The 16,962-nt window shown below is 35.9% G+C and overlaps 1 protein-coding gene across 1 annotated transcript; it reads left to right on the forward strand.

The window, feature by feature from the left end:
- The first annotated feature begins 1,044 nt into the window (after positions 1-1,044).
- Positions 1,045-3,206, forward strand: LOC149141063 (L-type lectin-domain containing receptor kinase IX.1-like). The gene has a single exon (XM_089448257.1). The coding sequence runs from the start codon at positions 1,096-1,098 to the stop codon at positions 3,094-3,096; it is 2,001 nt and encodes a 666-aa protein (XP_089304383.1). The 5' UTR covers positions 1,045-1,095; the 3' UTR covers positions 3,097-3,206.
- Positions 3,207-16,962: the final 13,756 nt, after the last annotated feature.

Genomic DNA, 16,962 nt, shown 5'->3' on the forward strand with positions numbered 1-16,962 from the left:
AGGTTAGATCAACTGGTGGAGTCTCATTGTTAAGTACCCAGCGAATTTGGAAATCATAAGATCAATTCTCTTTGATATCATTGGTATTAAGTGACTTTAGACATACTCATTAGATTTTCTAATATATTATTGAGATAAACATGTGATAAAATGGAAAAACAATAATTAACTCACTTCAAGGTACTTAATATTTGCTATTACTATTCATTTGAGGTGACTTTGGACATACTCATTGGATTTTCTAATATATCATTGAGATAAACATGTGATAAAATGAGAAAACAATGATTAACTCACTTCAAGGTACTTAATATTTGCTATTACTATTCATAAATCAAAAGTTTCATGGGCATTATTGTTACTATTCAGAAATCAAGTGTGCAGAAGCATGTGACCCTAACTCTATTCGGACACAGATCTAAGTCAGTAGTTAGAGTTCTCTCATACCTATTGGATCTTAGAATATGTAATCAAGATAATCTCATTTAACTAATAATATGAGAAATTAACAAATTATTAATCTAACTCTGTAGATGATGTTAAATGTTTTTTTAATTATTATTTAAGAATGAAACACACTCTTTGGGAATCAAAGACAGAAGCCCATGAAGTTAAACTAGATTGGAGATTCGGATACAGTTACAAGTCCATGGTCTGACTTTTGGAATGCTAGACTTTTCCCATGGCTGTTGGATGTTAGAATATCCAAGGGTGATAAGGATGCCCGATAGAAGCGCCTTGCTTCGTGGGCAACTTGCTGTAAAGGAAGCAACTAGGTAGAAAGTGCCAGGCTTGATTCAGAGCTTTTTTATGATTATTAACTATTGGGTCTCTTTCATGTCAATTTATCTTAGTTTTAATATCATTTGATTACGTATAAACTATAGCTGTCGTGTCATAATGCAATTTTCAAAGTTGGCTGAAAGAGTCGTGGGAGGCTTACTGTTCAGAAAGTCGGTAGGAGTACAAGTAGAGAACATTACAGGGTCATGGCTGAGGCAGCGTACTTGTTGGAAAGCCGCCATGGCTGAGGCGAAGGAGAGATTAGTGACTGTTATTGTTACAAGCACTATCCTTTTTCTTGCACAGGCAGACATGAGCTTCGACTTCACCTCTTTTACTGAGAGCAATATGGAGGATATTGTTACTCAACTGGATGCAGTCAGAGATCCATTGGATAGAATCCAGCTTACAAAGAGCAGCTTCAATGATAATTTCAATTGGAGTTTGGGTTGGGCAGTATACAAAGATCCAATCAGACTCTGGCGTAAACGCTCAAAGGGCAGCTTTCATACTCAGTTTCAGTTCGAAATAGCAAAATGCCCACCATCTCCGAATGCGACCTTCGCAGATGGGCTTGCTTTCTTCATGGCGCCATTCGGGTCTGCACCACCTGTGAATGGCTCCGGCATGTGGTTAGGTCTGTTCAATGAAACCACCAATGGCAAAAACTCTACACAGACTGTCGCTGTTGAATTCGATACATTCAAAAATGCAGAACCCGACCCGTACTATAGGACGAATCCCCATGATCCGGATGATAATCATGTTGGAATTGATGTCAACAATATTACTTCTGTGAAGACCTATTCGTTGCCCTCGGCCCAGCGGCTTAATGGCAATATAACATGGAATGCATGGGTTGACTATAATGGCACAGAGAAGATGTTACAGGTGTTTCTGGCCAATGATAGTTCCAAACCCTCGGACCCGATTTTGTCCTACGGAATAGATCTTTCAGAGTATCTTCCCGAAAAGGTTTTGGTTGGGTTCTCGGCTTCAACGGGGCTTTCCCACCAATTACACATGATAATTTCATGGAGTTTTTCAATCCAGCTCAGCGATTCCGAGGGTCCCAATAAAGTCATAATAATAATAATCCTCGTTTGCTGCTTGGCTGCGATCTCGGCGATGGCGCCTTTCTTGTTCTTTGGCCTTCGCAAGCGCATCATGGAAAAAGGATCAAGAATTGTTCAAGACACCGAAACCCTAAATCGTGTTATACAGTTCAGAGTCCATGGTGGTCGTCCCCGGGAGTATAGATATAATGAGCTCAGGGCTGCCACAAATAACTTCAGTGAAGACCAAAAGTTGGGCGAGGGAGGTTTTGGAAATGTGTACAAAGGGGTGTCGCAGGATAGTAGAGAAACAGTCGCTGTGAAACGAATTTCTGCAGGATCGAGACAAGGAAGCAAAGAGTATTTGTCAGAAGTCACCATCATTGATCAGCTCAGGCACCGGAACTTGGTTCCGCTATTGGGATGGTGTCATGAGAAACCCGGCGAATTGCTGCTCCTTTACAAATTCATGTCCAATGGAAGTCTCGACAAGTATCTCCATAGATCATCAGAAAGTACAGACCGGCCAACGCTGGAATGGAATATCAGGTATGGAATAGCCTGTGATTTAGCATCTGCTCTGGTCTATCTCCATGACGAATTCGAACACAGGGTGCTGCATCGAGACATAAAATCCAGCAACATGATGTTGGACTCGGAATTCCGAGGCCATCTGGGGGACTTTGGCTTGGCACGGGTAATAGAGCACGGCCACAGTTCGCATTTCACTGTGCCTGGTGGGACTCGTGGGTACCTTGCGCCGGAGAGTGTGATATCTGGAATTGCCAGTGCCGAGACCGATGTGTTCAGCTTTGGGGTTGTTGCGCTTGAAATAGCCTCTGGAAGACCGGCTACCTACGCGGTCGGGCAGCTGCATAAAGATTCTTGCTGGCCGTTGGTTGAATGGGTGTGGGGTTTGTATGGCAAACACTGTTTGCTGGATGCGGCAGACAATAGATTAAATGGAGGATTCGATGCCAGAGAAATGATACGGCTCATGGTTGTTGGATTATGGTGCTGCAATCCTGATTTGAAACAGAGGCCCAGAATGATACAAGTAATTCAGACATTGAAGTTTGAAGCTGTGTTGCCTTGCCTCCCATCCATGATGCCCCGATTCATTGTTCTCCAACCGGAATTGCATTCAGATCGATATTATTCGTCAGAATTTCTTGATTCAGTGCGCGAACCTGCGACGGAGCCCTGTGTGACAGCGCACCAAAATGTGGAAGAACTGTTTGTCCCGGTAACTCTCTGATTATTTCTGTAACTATTATTTCACATTGTGTGGAGGCTAGTCAATGCTCACAACACAGCTTTTACTTCAATTTCGTCCTTTTGCAACTGTAGGGTTGGAATTCTGTAATATAATGGTGGAAGGATTGTGATCTTTGATGGTTTGCAACTGTAGGGTTGGAATTCTGTAATATAATGGTGGAAGGATTGTGATCTTTGATGGTTTAAAATGTAATATAATTGAATTTAGTTTTTCCTATGGGTTGAATTTTTTTTGTGAGAAATTATATTAGAGATAGATAAATGGTTTTCGGAATAATCATTTTGTTTTTAGGCTGGAGGATCAAATACATCCACTAAATTTTAATAATGTGATTATTCTGAAAAAAATTTATCTACAATAAAAATCACAAAAATCTCAAATCTAATACATTAGAGATATTTCACAAAGATCTCAAATCTAATACATTAGAGATATTTCATTTAGTCTTTTAATACATTAAAGATATTTCATTTAGTCTTTTAGAACCATCTAACGTGATTTATCATCAAATTATATAGATTATAGATTATTGTATAAATTCACATCCTTTATTCAACAAAAATATTGTTCTAATCACAACTTTCAAGTGAATATTTCTTTTCTAAAATTTAAAAAATATTGTATTAAACGATTTAATTCAAATTTATTAATTTTGCCCTAGGCTTTTAGCTCAAGCCTTTTGGTGAACAAATTGTTTTTTTCCGTTATATAGGTTTAAGTATCCAGACACAAATGATAGAACAACTTTATTGATATTTATAAATAATTGTATTAATGACGATTGATCTATCAAAGTTACTCATTCTCTAAAAACAATTTATTATTATTACAAATAAAATTTATAATTTTAACTAATAGAAATTTTCGAAAACAAATGATTCAAAAATATAAATAACACTAAAATTATTAAGCTACATCAAAATTTTTTGCCAAATATATTTCAAAGAATCATTAAATCACGGTTTGTTTCCTCAAAACACTCTAAAGAATTGGCGATTCCTATTTCAGACCTTATAGCAATATTAATGCGGTCTGACATGGGGTCGATATAACACGATACAACACGCCGTTATTTTTTTCTCTCTCATCACCACGCGGCGTGTTGTATCGTGTTATATCGACCCCATATTAGACTGCGTTAATATTGTTATAGGGACGACGTGTTGTATCTGTTATATCGGTCCCATGTTAAACCGCAATAATATTGCTATAGGATCTGAAGTAGGAACTGCCCAAAAAATTTAGACTACGGCATTTTTCGCTAGAAAAAGTCAGTAGAATCGTTCGGCCACTGTTTTTCTGCCGACATATTCGCAAAATGTAAATGATTACCACGTGGTTTGCGTAAGCATTGTCGTCTGCATCAATGACGATCGGGAATATGTTTTCATAAAATGCTTCTGAACTATGCGTCTGTGTATGTGCGGAGCTCAAAACATTTTGAATTTGAAATTTACTAAAAATTGAGTGCAGGGAAATTTATTTTGTTTTGAAAATGAATTATATAGGTTGATTGGAATTGATTTTTTTGAAAATGTTTTATATATTCAAAATATAGATCACAAAATTTTGAATTTTAACATTAGGAAATTATTAAAGTTATGTGTATGGGAAAATTATAAAATAAATTGAAAATTTTAATAAAAAAATTATTATTTTTATTAATTATGTTAAGATAATTATTTATTTTGCAACAGTGCTTTTATAATCTTAATTTAAATATCAATAATTATTAAGTGAATAATGAAAATTTCACTTTTATAGAATATTTTAAGAGATTCATAGTTGTATACATAAATTTATGATTAAAATTTATCTCCAAAATAATTATGTTCTTTTTATCTTTTCAATAAAATTCATTAACTAAAACAACATTTCATATTAACAAGTGTTGTATGGAGTGAGTTATGGTTTTTTGGGCATGTGATATGTATCAACCCATGTTATTGTAACTAAGCCTATTTATAAGAATCTTAAAAAGTGGATGCAAATCTCCATAATTAAGAATTTTGTTAGATGTTTTTAAAATGTATATATGTTTAATTTATATATTAATTATTTTCATAATTAAGTGCATCGAGAAACACTCTCGAATCCAAGTAATGTCCTGTTTAATATTTTGACTAAGTCAAATTACATAAAAAATAAAATTAAATAAAAAGATAAATGTAATGAAACAAATTTAACTTAGTCAAAATAAAATTAAAATAAAAATAAATATGAAAATAACTTTATAAAAATAAAATAAAAATAAAAATGGCCCATTGTATTGAGTACCTATGGTATTTACCAATTGTGTTCATGTGGAATATAACCTATTTTAAGGGGCAAATTAAACTAGTCTAGATCCATCTTAACTCAGGATTCATGTGGAATATAGCCTATTTAAAGGGGCAAATTAAACTCAACTAAGTCCATCTTAACTCAGGATCTAAAGCGTTGAGAGATATCAACTCTTTTGATATGCAAACGGTACTCTCTAGCCAAGTATGGAAGAGATATTGTATTAACATGTTTTGTTATTGTTATGCTAGGTTATCTAAACATTTTGAGGAAATCAAATTACATAAAAATGTAATTATATTTTAAAATAATTAATAATTAAAATAAATTTGAGGTAAAATAGTCAATTTGTTGTTATTCTTCAAATGGTATTCTTGTGCAAAAAGAATATATATATATATATATATAACGAGCCCAGATCCATCTTAAGTTCATATCTACCAAGTACCAAGAGGGATCAAATCTCTTTTCACTCTAAAAGACGTTTGGACATCAAGTGATTTGATGCTTGGTAGATCTAGAGTTAAGATGGATTTAGGCTAGTTGTGCCTAGAGGCACTCTTAGCCTAGTATGTAAGAGATTAATGTCTGGTTATGTTATGTTATCTAAACATTTTGAGTCGATCAAATTACATAAAACTAAAAATAAAATTAATAATTATATTTATTAATTAAAACATTTTGACCTCGTCAAATTACATAAAAATAAAAATATAATATAATATAATATTATATATTTTCTCTCTCTATATGTATATTCTACTAGCCTAGATCCATCTTAACTCCAAATCTACCGACCACCTTGAAAGACCAAATCTGCTTTGAAGTTATAATTTAATTAGTTTTTTTTATGATTTTTTAATTTGCATAAGATGAGATATACCCTGAAGTGTTTTGATGTTCATTATGGATATATCATGAAGTGTTTTGATGTTCATTATGGATTGATGGCAATCAAAATTTAAAGATATGTCATGAAGTGTTTTGATGTTCATTGTGGATATATTATGAAGTGTTTTGATGTTCATTCTGGATTGATGGCAATCAAAATTTACTAACCATTAAATTTATATGACCCCGCTAGTCTAAATATTTTAATTTTAGATTAAGTCTATTTTAAAATTTATCTTTTTTGTAATAAGTTTATTTTTTCTAGTATGCAAATATAATTATGTTTTAGTGTTGTAGTGAGAAATATATTTTGTCAATTTTAAAATTGGAATTGAAAAATTAAAAATCATGTAAATGTATTTTTATTATTAATAAGAAGATGGATAATTTTAAAATCATGTAGATGTATTTTGATAATTAATAAGAAGATTTTTGAACAATTAACTAAAGGGTGGAGCAGTGGTACTACCCAAGATACCAACACCAGTCAAATGAGTGAGGAGGTTATGGAGATTACCTTCATTGAAAATCCATAATACTCTATTGCCAAATTTAAATTCATTTTCCCCCTCTTTCCATTTCCTTAAAATCAATTATTCAGAGAGAGTTGGGTGGAGGGGTTACAAACAACCCATATTATCATGGTATGCAAGGTGTATGAAACAAAGGAGAATGTTAGAAAATGGCACAACTACTTAACCTAACTTCGAAGGTTGGTGCAACAAGTACCCAACCTAATTTCCAAGGTCGACACAACTAGTATCTAGCCTAATTTCCAAGGTTAACCCACAAATTCCTTTACTGCAAGCAAGAAAATTATGAACCTTCTCGGGAAGAAGGAGGGAAATGCACATGAGGTTCAAAGAGATATTCTTCCATGTACGTGAGTGTTCAGAACAAATAATAGGTGCTAAGGAAGAGTTTCCATGAGTTGTGGAAGTATGCATGAGTTGAGAAAAATAGAATTGTCAGTGGGTTTTTTCCTAATATTTTACAAGTAAATGAAACTTGTTTGGACTACCAAAATTGCGCACAAGGATATTGAAGTCGAGCTATGTTAATTACTAAATAGTTGGGCCAATTAAAGCTTGAATTTTACTATTGAATTTGGGTAGAGAAGCCCAAACCCAACATGGGAAAAGAGGGTTGCAAATTTGATGATTGTTAGGAAAGTAATCACTGAGAGGGGATGACATTGTTAGCAAAGGGAATCTATTGTGTTGATGAAAACCAAATGTGAAGGGGCATGTAGAATTTGTGGAAGTCTTGGGATCAGTGGGTAGATGGATTTCTACCATCTCAATGCTTGTGAAGAAGAGTGCCTTCACACCCATCATTTTCCTTGAGAAACCTAAGTTCCCCAATCACATCATGGCTTGGTTAGTGGGCAATGACCTATAGAACGAGATAGGCACAACTGAGGCTATGGTTGGATATTGATTAGGTTAATGAGAAGTTAGTCACCTTGCCTCATTGACATGCTTGAGAACATCAGTAGGTTGAAGGAATAAGGCTATGTTGGATTAGATAAAATGGCGAAAAGCTCTGGCCTTGTCTTGTTGAAGTCTTCATAAGCTATTACACTAGTATGAGAGAACATGTTGAGGGTAGAGCCTCTTGGCTTCCAACTATGTTAATTCATTGAGGCTTTTTCAACTAGCATATATGTGTGTGTGTGTACACATACATACACAATTAGTGATAGGTTGTATGCAAGGGTGACCCATTGGCCACTATATAATTCTCATATGTAGTACACACACACAATTAGTGATAGGTTGTATGCAAGGGTGACCCATTGGCCACTATATAATTCTCATATGTATGTGATTGGGTACATAGCATGAACAAGAATTAATTGGAGTAACCAAAGAATGGTTTGAGGTTCCTAACCCAATTATTTTCTCATAGACAAATGACTAACTTACATGCAAACATGATGGCTACTATGTGTCTCTAATGGTAATATTTCATGGTAGTTATATATGCAAATAAATAAATCTTTTGATCTAGGTGGATATTGGAGGCCACCTACCTATTCCACTAGCTCACAACACATTTTTCTATTTCAACAATTTTTCCTATAGTTTTTAAACTTGAACTTTCATAACTATTTTTTGAGGCCCTAAATGACATTTTTTAGGGAAACAAGCCAACAACAATCATATATTGTTGTCAGCAGTAAAACATGTACTTCTCGGATATACCTTTATGACAGGATATTTTGCACTTGTGGTGAAATCACAACCCCCCATTTTTAACTTATTATTTTTATAATAATAATGGGGACCTTTTTTGTAAATTTTGGCTAAATCGCTTTTTAATATTTTCATTTGGTTAAATGTGTGATAATTTTGGGAGTTTTTTTTGTCTTCAAATATCCATTATGATTACATCATTGTATTTGATTTTTCACTAGCTTTCCATCAATTCTCTTTTCATCTCATTTGGATTCACGATTTACAAATAACACTATTGAATTTTTTATTAATTTTTAATTAAATTATTATTTTATTACTAACCATTCTACAAAACCACCGTAACCGAAAACTAATATATATATTTTAAAAATTCTTAGATTTAATCGAAGGGCCTTTCTAATTTCGATTTTATTTTAATAAAAATTCCGAGAACTGCAATCCCAATAATCTTAATATAAGACAGTGGGTGTAACTTTTGTGATCAAGACTTAATATAATAATCTTAATATAAGACAGTGGGTGTAACTTTTGTGATCAAGACTTAATATAATACAGTGGTCCTCCTCACCTTACCTCACTTCTTTTCTTTGGGCCTTCTACTTCGCGTAACCCATTTCTTAAAGCTTCCGACATCTCCCACCTCGGAAATCCTCAATACCCGAGACTCCTTATCCCTCCTCCTTACCTCGGTCCCACCTCACTTGGGAGCTCATGCTTTTCATAACTTATTTTAAAACGTCCAAAATCATCCACCCGAAATCCCTTGGGACATTACAGCTTTTTTATATCGTAACAGTGACTCCTTATAACTCTCAAAATTCCTCACCCCCGAAATTTTCCATATACCTCCCACTTTGATTCACGATGGCCCATTACATGGAGCTAAAACAACCACTATAATATTTTTTTAATTAATTATTTTTAATTTTAATTAATTTAATATATTTTGTAATATAATTAATTTATTATTAATTAATTAATCAATTAATTTAATTTGTATATATTTAATTAATCTAACAGTTTTAATTAATTAATTAATTATAATTATATAGTTAATTACAATTTTTAATTTAGTTTAGATTAGAATTTTTAATTAAAATTGTTTAATTTTGGCTTATGTATCCATTTTTTTCCAGAATTTTGGTAATTTTAATACTTTAACTTTGGAAAAGCATATCTCAAGATTTCGTTGACAAAATGAAGCTCACAATAGCTTGTTGGAAAGCTAAGACCGAGGAGAGAGAATAATCTGTGAATGATAAGTTTAGTAGATTTGATCACTTAATGACCCAAACATTTAGCGGAAGACAAAGTGACAAATTTGCAACAACAATTGGTTTTTCTTAATTTGATTTGGGAAAAATTCATTGGCTTGAGAACACTGTTGTCACTAATTCATCGTCCAACATTGCTAAAAAACTAATCAGATCCATTAGAAGAAATCATAACGTGGAATTTCTTTGGATTTTATTTATTTTAATTTAGCAATTTCATGAGTATATTTTTTTGAATTCTAATATGCATTTTAATTTATTTTATTTTGGTTTTGATTAGTTTGTAACATGAGATCAGTTGGAGAAGTTCAGATTTGAGGCATTTTGGAGCAATGGAAAGAGTCTAAAAAAGAGAAAAATGAAGAATTTGCAGCTCTAATTCAGGATTTGGAAAATTACTCTCAACAATTCTCCATTGTTGGAGATTCTTGTAATTATTAAATAGCAGTCTTGAGACTAAATAATAGGTTCCCCTTCCTTGTAATTATAGGCTCTAAAAGCACTATTATATAGGGGTTTATAACTGTAGGTGAGGGGAAAACTTCAGATCTGAAGTTTGGAGAAAATTCTGTGATTTTTCTTGCTATACATTTTCACTTCTGTAATGTACTGTGTGTTGAATTATGGAGATACAAATCATTTAGAGTTCTGAAAGAGAAGATTGTTTTGCACTACTGTAAACAATTTCTTCAAGGAGCTGAAGCTGCTCATGGAATGCAAAGTTTGTAATGAAGTTCTGGTATGAGTTTAATAAGTTTTCATTTCAATGCACTCTTGTTTGGATGATAAGTAATTCTGCTATTGCCATAATTTCTCTAATTGATTTTAATTTTTGTTCTAAATAGTGTATTGCATTCTAATATTGAGAAATATTTTGTATCAATTGTTTTATGTTATTGAATTTCAGTAGGAGCTATCTCTGAGGAGCACAAAATAATTAGAATTAATATGAACTCATTGAAATAGGATTGCATTGAGTAGTAACTATTTATTGTTTAAATACATTCACATTTTCTTTTCTCTTTCATTAATTAAATGAATTACTTCTTTAATTAATAAAAATCATATAATGAATTACCCCAAGCGAGGTTGGAACGGAGGACCATGAGCTGCAGGAAATTCTTGAAAGGGAGAATCTCGATCTAGAAAAGTTCCTGGAGCAGGGAACCACCAAAGGGGTTGATTCCCTACCACAAGAGGAGTATGACAGAGTACAACAGCTCTTCCTTTGGAGATCTCAAGCAAAGGGCTCTGGAGTCAAAAGAAACCATGATAGCTAGGAAAACAGAGGGGTTAAAACGATGGAGGCAACATCGGGACATGCTCCCAAGAATCTAGGCAGGAAAAGAGGAAGAAAAAGATAGAATGAGCTGCTGATAGAGTGTGGGAAACTCATGATCAACTCAGGTAAGATGAAAGATCTTACCAGTTACTCTTTTACAAACCTTTCTTAATGAAGCTTACAACCTAGAATATTAGGGGACTAGGAAGTAAAAGGAAACAAAGAAATCTTAGCAATAGAATAAAAGAAGAAAAAACAAATATGATGTTTATCCAGGAAACAAAATGTTCAATAGATAAAATAAGAGAAATACACAACAAATGGCTCATCAAGTATGAATATCTAGAAGTTAAAGTAGACAACACAACAGGAGGAATTCTTACACTTTGGAACCCCCAGAAACTTGGAATCCTAGATGCTGAAGCATCCAGGAACTACCTATCGATGGTAATCCAACCTTTGGGTGACAAGGAAGTCTATTTGTTCACAAATGTATATGGTCCTCAAAAACTTGAAGACAAGCTTAGGCTTCTCATCTCACTGGAGGAGCTAAGAGAAAGATATCCTGATATGCCCTGGATTCTGGGAGGGGACTTTAATATGATCAGATCTCTTATGGAAAAAAAAGGTGGGACCAAAACACTAGGCAGAGACTCCATAGCCTTTCAGAACTTCCTAAACGACATGAGGCTAGTGGACATAGAGACAAAAAATGGTACCTTTACCTGGAATAATAAATGGGGAGGGGCTTCTCAAGTTGTCTCTAAGCTTGATAGATTCATAATCTCTGAGGACCTCATTCTCACAGGCCTTGACTTGTTTGCTTTAATGCTCCCTTTTGGAGGCTTGGATCACTGGCCCATCCAACTTGAAGCTTCTTTTATAGGCACTTCGAGAAACAGACCTTTTAGGTTTGAGAATTTTTGGCTCACCCCCCCTGACTTCATCAGCAATATTGAAAAATGGTGAGCAGAAGATATGCCCATCAGGGCACTAATATGTTCCTTCTGCATCAGAGATTGAAACACATCAAACTCAGGCTAAAAGATTGGAACAAAAATGAGTTTGGCAATCTCTTCAAAGCCAAAAAAGAAGTTGAACAAAAACTACAAGGAATTAACTAGGTCCTCATCTCAGATGGTTTTATCGAGGAAAGGAAAATACAAGCTGACTCTTTCCAACAGGAATGGGAGGACAATGAAAGCAAGAGGAGATCTTCTGGAGACAGAAATCGAGAGTGCAATGGATAAAAGAAGGAGAAAGAAACACAAAGTTTTTTCACAAGTCAACCATGGATCACAAGTCTCATAACAGGATTTCAAAACTCAGAGATACTCAAGGAAAATAGCTCAGCACCCGCAAAGAAATAGAATCTACTTTGGTACAACATTTCCAAAGTATAGCAGAGGAGCCTCTCATAGACAGATCACAATTTGCCAATAACTTCACAAAGCACATTCCTAAGCTTGTAACTAGAGAAGACAATTACAATCTTAACAGGCTAGTGACTAATGAGGAGGTCAACAAAGTCATCAAAGAGATGCAAAATGGGAAAGCTCCAGGCCCGGACGGGTTCAATGTAGACTTATTTAAAACATGTTGGGAAATAGTCAAATATGATATCCTTGATGTAGTGGAGGATTCGAGGAGAAACAAAATTGTTTTGAGGGCGCTTAATGCCTCTTTCATAACTTTGATTCCAAAGTAGGAAAAAGCTGTGACACCATATAGATTTAGACCCATAGCTTTATGCAATGTAGGGTACAAAATTATATCCAAAGTAATTGCAAACAGGCTCAAGCCCCTTCTTCCAACTCTCGTGTTTGAGGAACAAACTTGATATGTGGAAGGAAGGCAAATTCTAAATAATATCATTCAAGCTCACGAGGTGGTACATTCTCTCAAGAGCAATAAGCAAGCAGGTATGATCATACAACTTAACCTAGCAAAAGCTTATGATAAGCTAAGTTGGGCTTATATCAGGGAAATACTAAAAGTGTATGGCTCTGACCACAACTGGATAAGATGGGTAATGGCCCTTGTTAACACAGCTAGTTTTTCAATCCTGCTTAATGGCTCAACATCCAGAACCTTTAGGCCTTCGAGAGGCCTCAGACAAGGTGATCCACTCTCCCCCTTCCTCTTTATTCTCATGATGGAAGGTTTAGGCAATGCGATAAAATTAGCCAAAGTAGAATGAAAAATCTAGGGTCTCAAACTCACCACGAATGGGGATACCTTGACTCACCAACAATTTGTGGATGACACTATGTTGCAGGGTACACCCACGGACAACAAAGCTAAAGCTCTTAAGCAAATCCTGAATGACTTTGCTATGGTTGTTGGGACTGACGTAAGTCTTACCAAATCAAAGATCTTTATTTTTTAACACTGACATTGCTATTCAGAGAAATCTCACCAGAATTCTTGGCTTTCAAAGAGAACAACTACCCTCCAAATATCTGGGAATTACCCTAACGGACAAATCTCTGAGTAAGGCTTTTTGGGAGCCAGTCACTAATAAACTCTAGGACAAAGTCCAGAAATGGACAAGCAGGTCTTTGAATTTAGGAGGACGGTTAGTGCTAAGAAAAGCTGTCCTACAAACTGTTCCCATCTTCATGTTTTCAGCCCTTCCTGCTCCTAAAGGAGTTGTGCAACATATCAGAAATATCCACAGAGACTTTCTTTGGGGCAAAGGGGAAGAGAAAAATAAATGGGCTTTGGTAGCATGGGATAAGATCTGTAAACCTAAGACACATGGAGGTTTTGGACTTCATGACCTTGAAACACTAAGCAGAGTTTTGGGGGCAAAACTATGGTGGAGATGGCTAAAGGAATCGGTATCCCCGTGGGCCAAGATCTGCAAACAGAAATACGCAAATGTTTGGCAAGAAAGGGATCTCATTCGAATTTCTGGGCTCATCAAAGGCTCCCATATTTGGAACAAAGCATGGGAGAATAGAGCCATTGTTCAAAAACACAGTTTCTGTGAGATCAGAGATGGTAACCTAGCTTGGTTTTGGGAGGACAACTGGCAACATGAACCTATTCTGTTAAGAGAAGAACTAGCCAATCTCAAGAATGACACTGATAATAAAGGTCTACTCAGGGTAAGTGACTTCTGGGATCAGGCTAGGAACAAGGGCAAATGGAGAATATGGAAGGACCTGGTTTATAGTGAAGAGACCCCTCTGAAGGCCCAGGCAGAAGCTCTTGCAGTGATCTTGGAACAGAGAAAGATTTTGACATCAACATCGTCAGACCAATTGAGATGGGGAAGAAACAATGAAGGCAACTTCAACCTTAAAGAAGCCAAGAGAATGACCCTAGGGCTTGACTTTCCAAACCCTAATAAGGTATGGAAGGACCTATGGCAGAACTCGCACTGGATGAAAATCAAAATGTTCATGTGGTTGGTGCAACATAAGAAAATTCTGACTTGGGATAACCTTCGGAGAAGAGGTGTAGTAGGTCCATCTAGATGCCAGTTATGTGAATTACAAGAAGAAACAATGGAACACCTACTCAATCTCTGCCCTTTCACCTCCACCTTGTGGAATTGGGTGGATTCAATCTTCAGAAAAATAGATAGGGACATTTTGAGCATCACTGGAACTTTGAAGAATTGGAGGAGAAACTTCTTTGAATATGAAATAACCAACAAAGCTTGGACTCTGGTTCCAGGCTTTCTAATCTGGGATGTCTAGAAAGAATGCAACAATAGGATTTTCAAGAACAGAATTGCCTCATCCCAGAGCATCATAGCTCAGATCATTAGACAGCTCAAAGAGACTGTAGGCACCCTTATAAAGAAACCCCCCTAGAACCCACCTCAAGACCAGGATGTACAAATACTTTTGTTTCTAGGTCTACAGGTGCCTTTCCCCTAGGGAATAAGCAAGGTTGTAAGTCATATAACAGCAAATAAGGACTTCTGGCACCTCCTCCTCATGGATTTTTGAACTTCAATATAGATGGAGCCTCTAAAGGAAACCCTGGGGTGGCTGATTATGGCAGAGTCATAAGAGATGAGCAGGGATACATAAAAGTGATCTTTCATAGTTATTTGGGGAAGGCCACTAATAATATGGCGGAACTCATGGCCCTAGAGCAATGCCTAGAAATCTTGATTGAATCAAATTTACATAATACCATCATCGAAGCTGACTTTGAATTGATAATCAATTCGGTCAAGAAAATATGCAATGGCACAACACCAGAAAGAGTTTCGAAACACTGGCGATTATTGCAGGTATATCAATGTATACAATCCCACCTGAGAACACTGAGAACCCTCAATTTTGTTCATGTATGCAGAACTGCTAACAGGCTAGCAAATCGTTTGGTGAATGAAGGAGTACTCTGTTCAAAAAGTAATCGAAGATATGACTGGATGTTGACTCCCCCCAGAAAATTGCGCAAAGACTATCACAAACAGGCTACCAAAGACTGGGAGTACTTTCAAAGCATGAGAAATAAGCAGAGCGAAGACTAATGGAAACTGAAGAAAGAGGACCATTCACAGGGAAGGAGCAGAAGGTAAACAATGGGCAGGTTGGCAGGTACCTGACCAAAGATTGCCCTGATCTCCATCATCCTATGGATTTTGGGCCGGAAAATGCGCGTAGGTTAATTCTACAAACGGACCCGAAAAAATATAGATTGGTGGCCTATTTATTCTTCGAGTCTGTAAGAGAAGTTAAAGGGTGGGCTATTTACTGAGATCGCTGCCATCCTATGAATTTCAGGCGGAAATCTGCTCAATCTTTAATTTTCCAAATGGACCCAAAATATTATAGTGAGGGGGCTTATTTATTTTTCGGGTCCGTAAGGGAAGTTAAAGAGGGGGCTAGTTTCCGAGATCTCTTTGGTTCTCCTCCATCCTATGGATTTCAGGCGGAGAAACTGCGCAACTGTTAATTCTTCAATCGGACCCGAAAAAGTTTAGAGAGGTGGCCTAAGGTTCTCTTCGGGTCCGTAAGAAGAGTTAAAGTGTGGGCTAGGTGTCGGCCCGAAATCAGCGTGTGACCATTGGATCTTGGAAGGTTGGATTGCACGGTCTTCGGGTTAACAAGTTAAATTAAGATTAAGGTTGGTCTTTTGTTGCAGTTTTGTGGGCCTTCGGATCTGTGGGCCCCGTCATCAAAGGCGTTCAGGTTTTTATTTGATGCACGACAGTTCGACTAGCAGGTTTCCAGCTCGCTAGTTGTCCAGAGTGATGCCTTGAGGGCGGACTGTTAACAGCTCCTTTGTAGTCTTATTCGGGCTTTTCTTGGTTTTTGGAGTTAGGTTCATATTTTTTGCCAACCCAACTGCTTGATGAATTTTCACAGAGCTGGTGCTGCTCTATGTACATTATGTATTTTTTCTAGATTAATAGAAGGTCCCACTCTTACTTGATCAAAAAACGAAAACCATATAATGAATTCAATCATTATATAAAAAATCCTCTTCCCTTAGTTAGTTAGTTTACTTGATTTTGAATTGAGAGAAGACTATCTTTCCAATTCGAGATAAAATTAACTTTTTATTGTCATATTAGAGTAGATCTGCATTTAGATTTAATTCTGCATTCTAGAAGTCCCCTTAAGCAGGAGCATACCTTAGTTGTATCTTGGCCGAGCCATAAAGTCAACTTAAGCATTTTCTTTCTCACGTGTGCACAGCAAGAGGGCATATCTAATTTGTCTCTTTCTATTGGTAAGTAATATGCAAACTATAAGCCAACAGAGAGAGAGAGATAGAGGGTAACTGGTCCCAATTGAACTAGTCATAACCACTAAATCAAACAGATAAGGACTTAGTTGGGGATCTGACCAGGTGTTATGTCTCACATGTTGATGAGGTCATTTTTAGCCATCAACATGTTTGGCGCTAGAAGGAGGGCCACAGTAAATTGTTTATTTGAAGA

Source organism: Pinus tabuliformis, chromosome X, assembly GCF_031772625.1.
Source record: "Pinus tabuliformis cultivar Carrire ecotype Pingquan chromosome X, CPIR1, whole genome shotgun sequence".
Classification (NCBI taxonomy): domain Eukaryota; kingdom Viridiplantae; phylum Streptophyta; class Pinopsida; order Pinales; family Pinaceae; genus Pinus; species Pinus tabuliformis.

What these genes read in the sequence shown, in the direction of transcription:
- LOC149141063 (XM_089448257.1), top strand. Translation starts at nt 1,096, where the DNA reads ATGAGCTTCGACTTCACCTCTTTTACTGAGAGCAATATGGAGGATATT.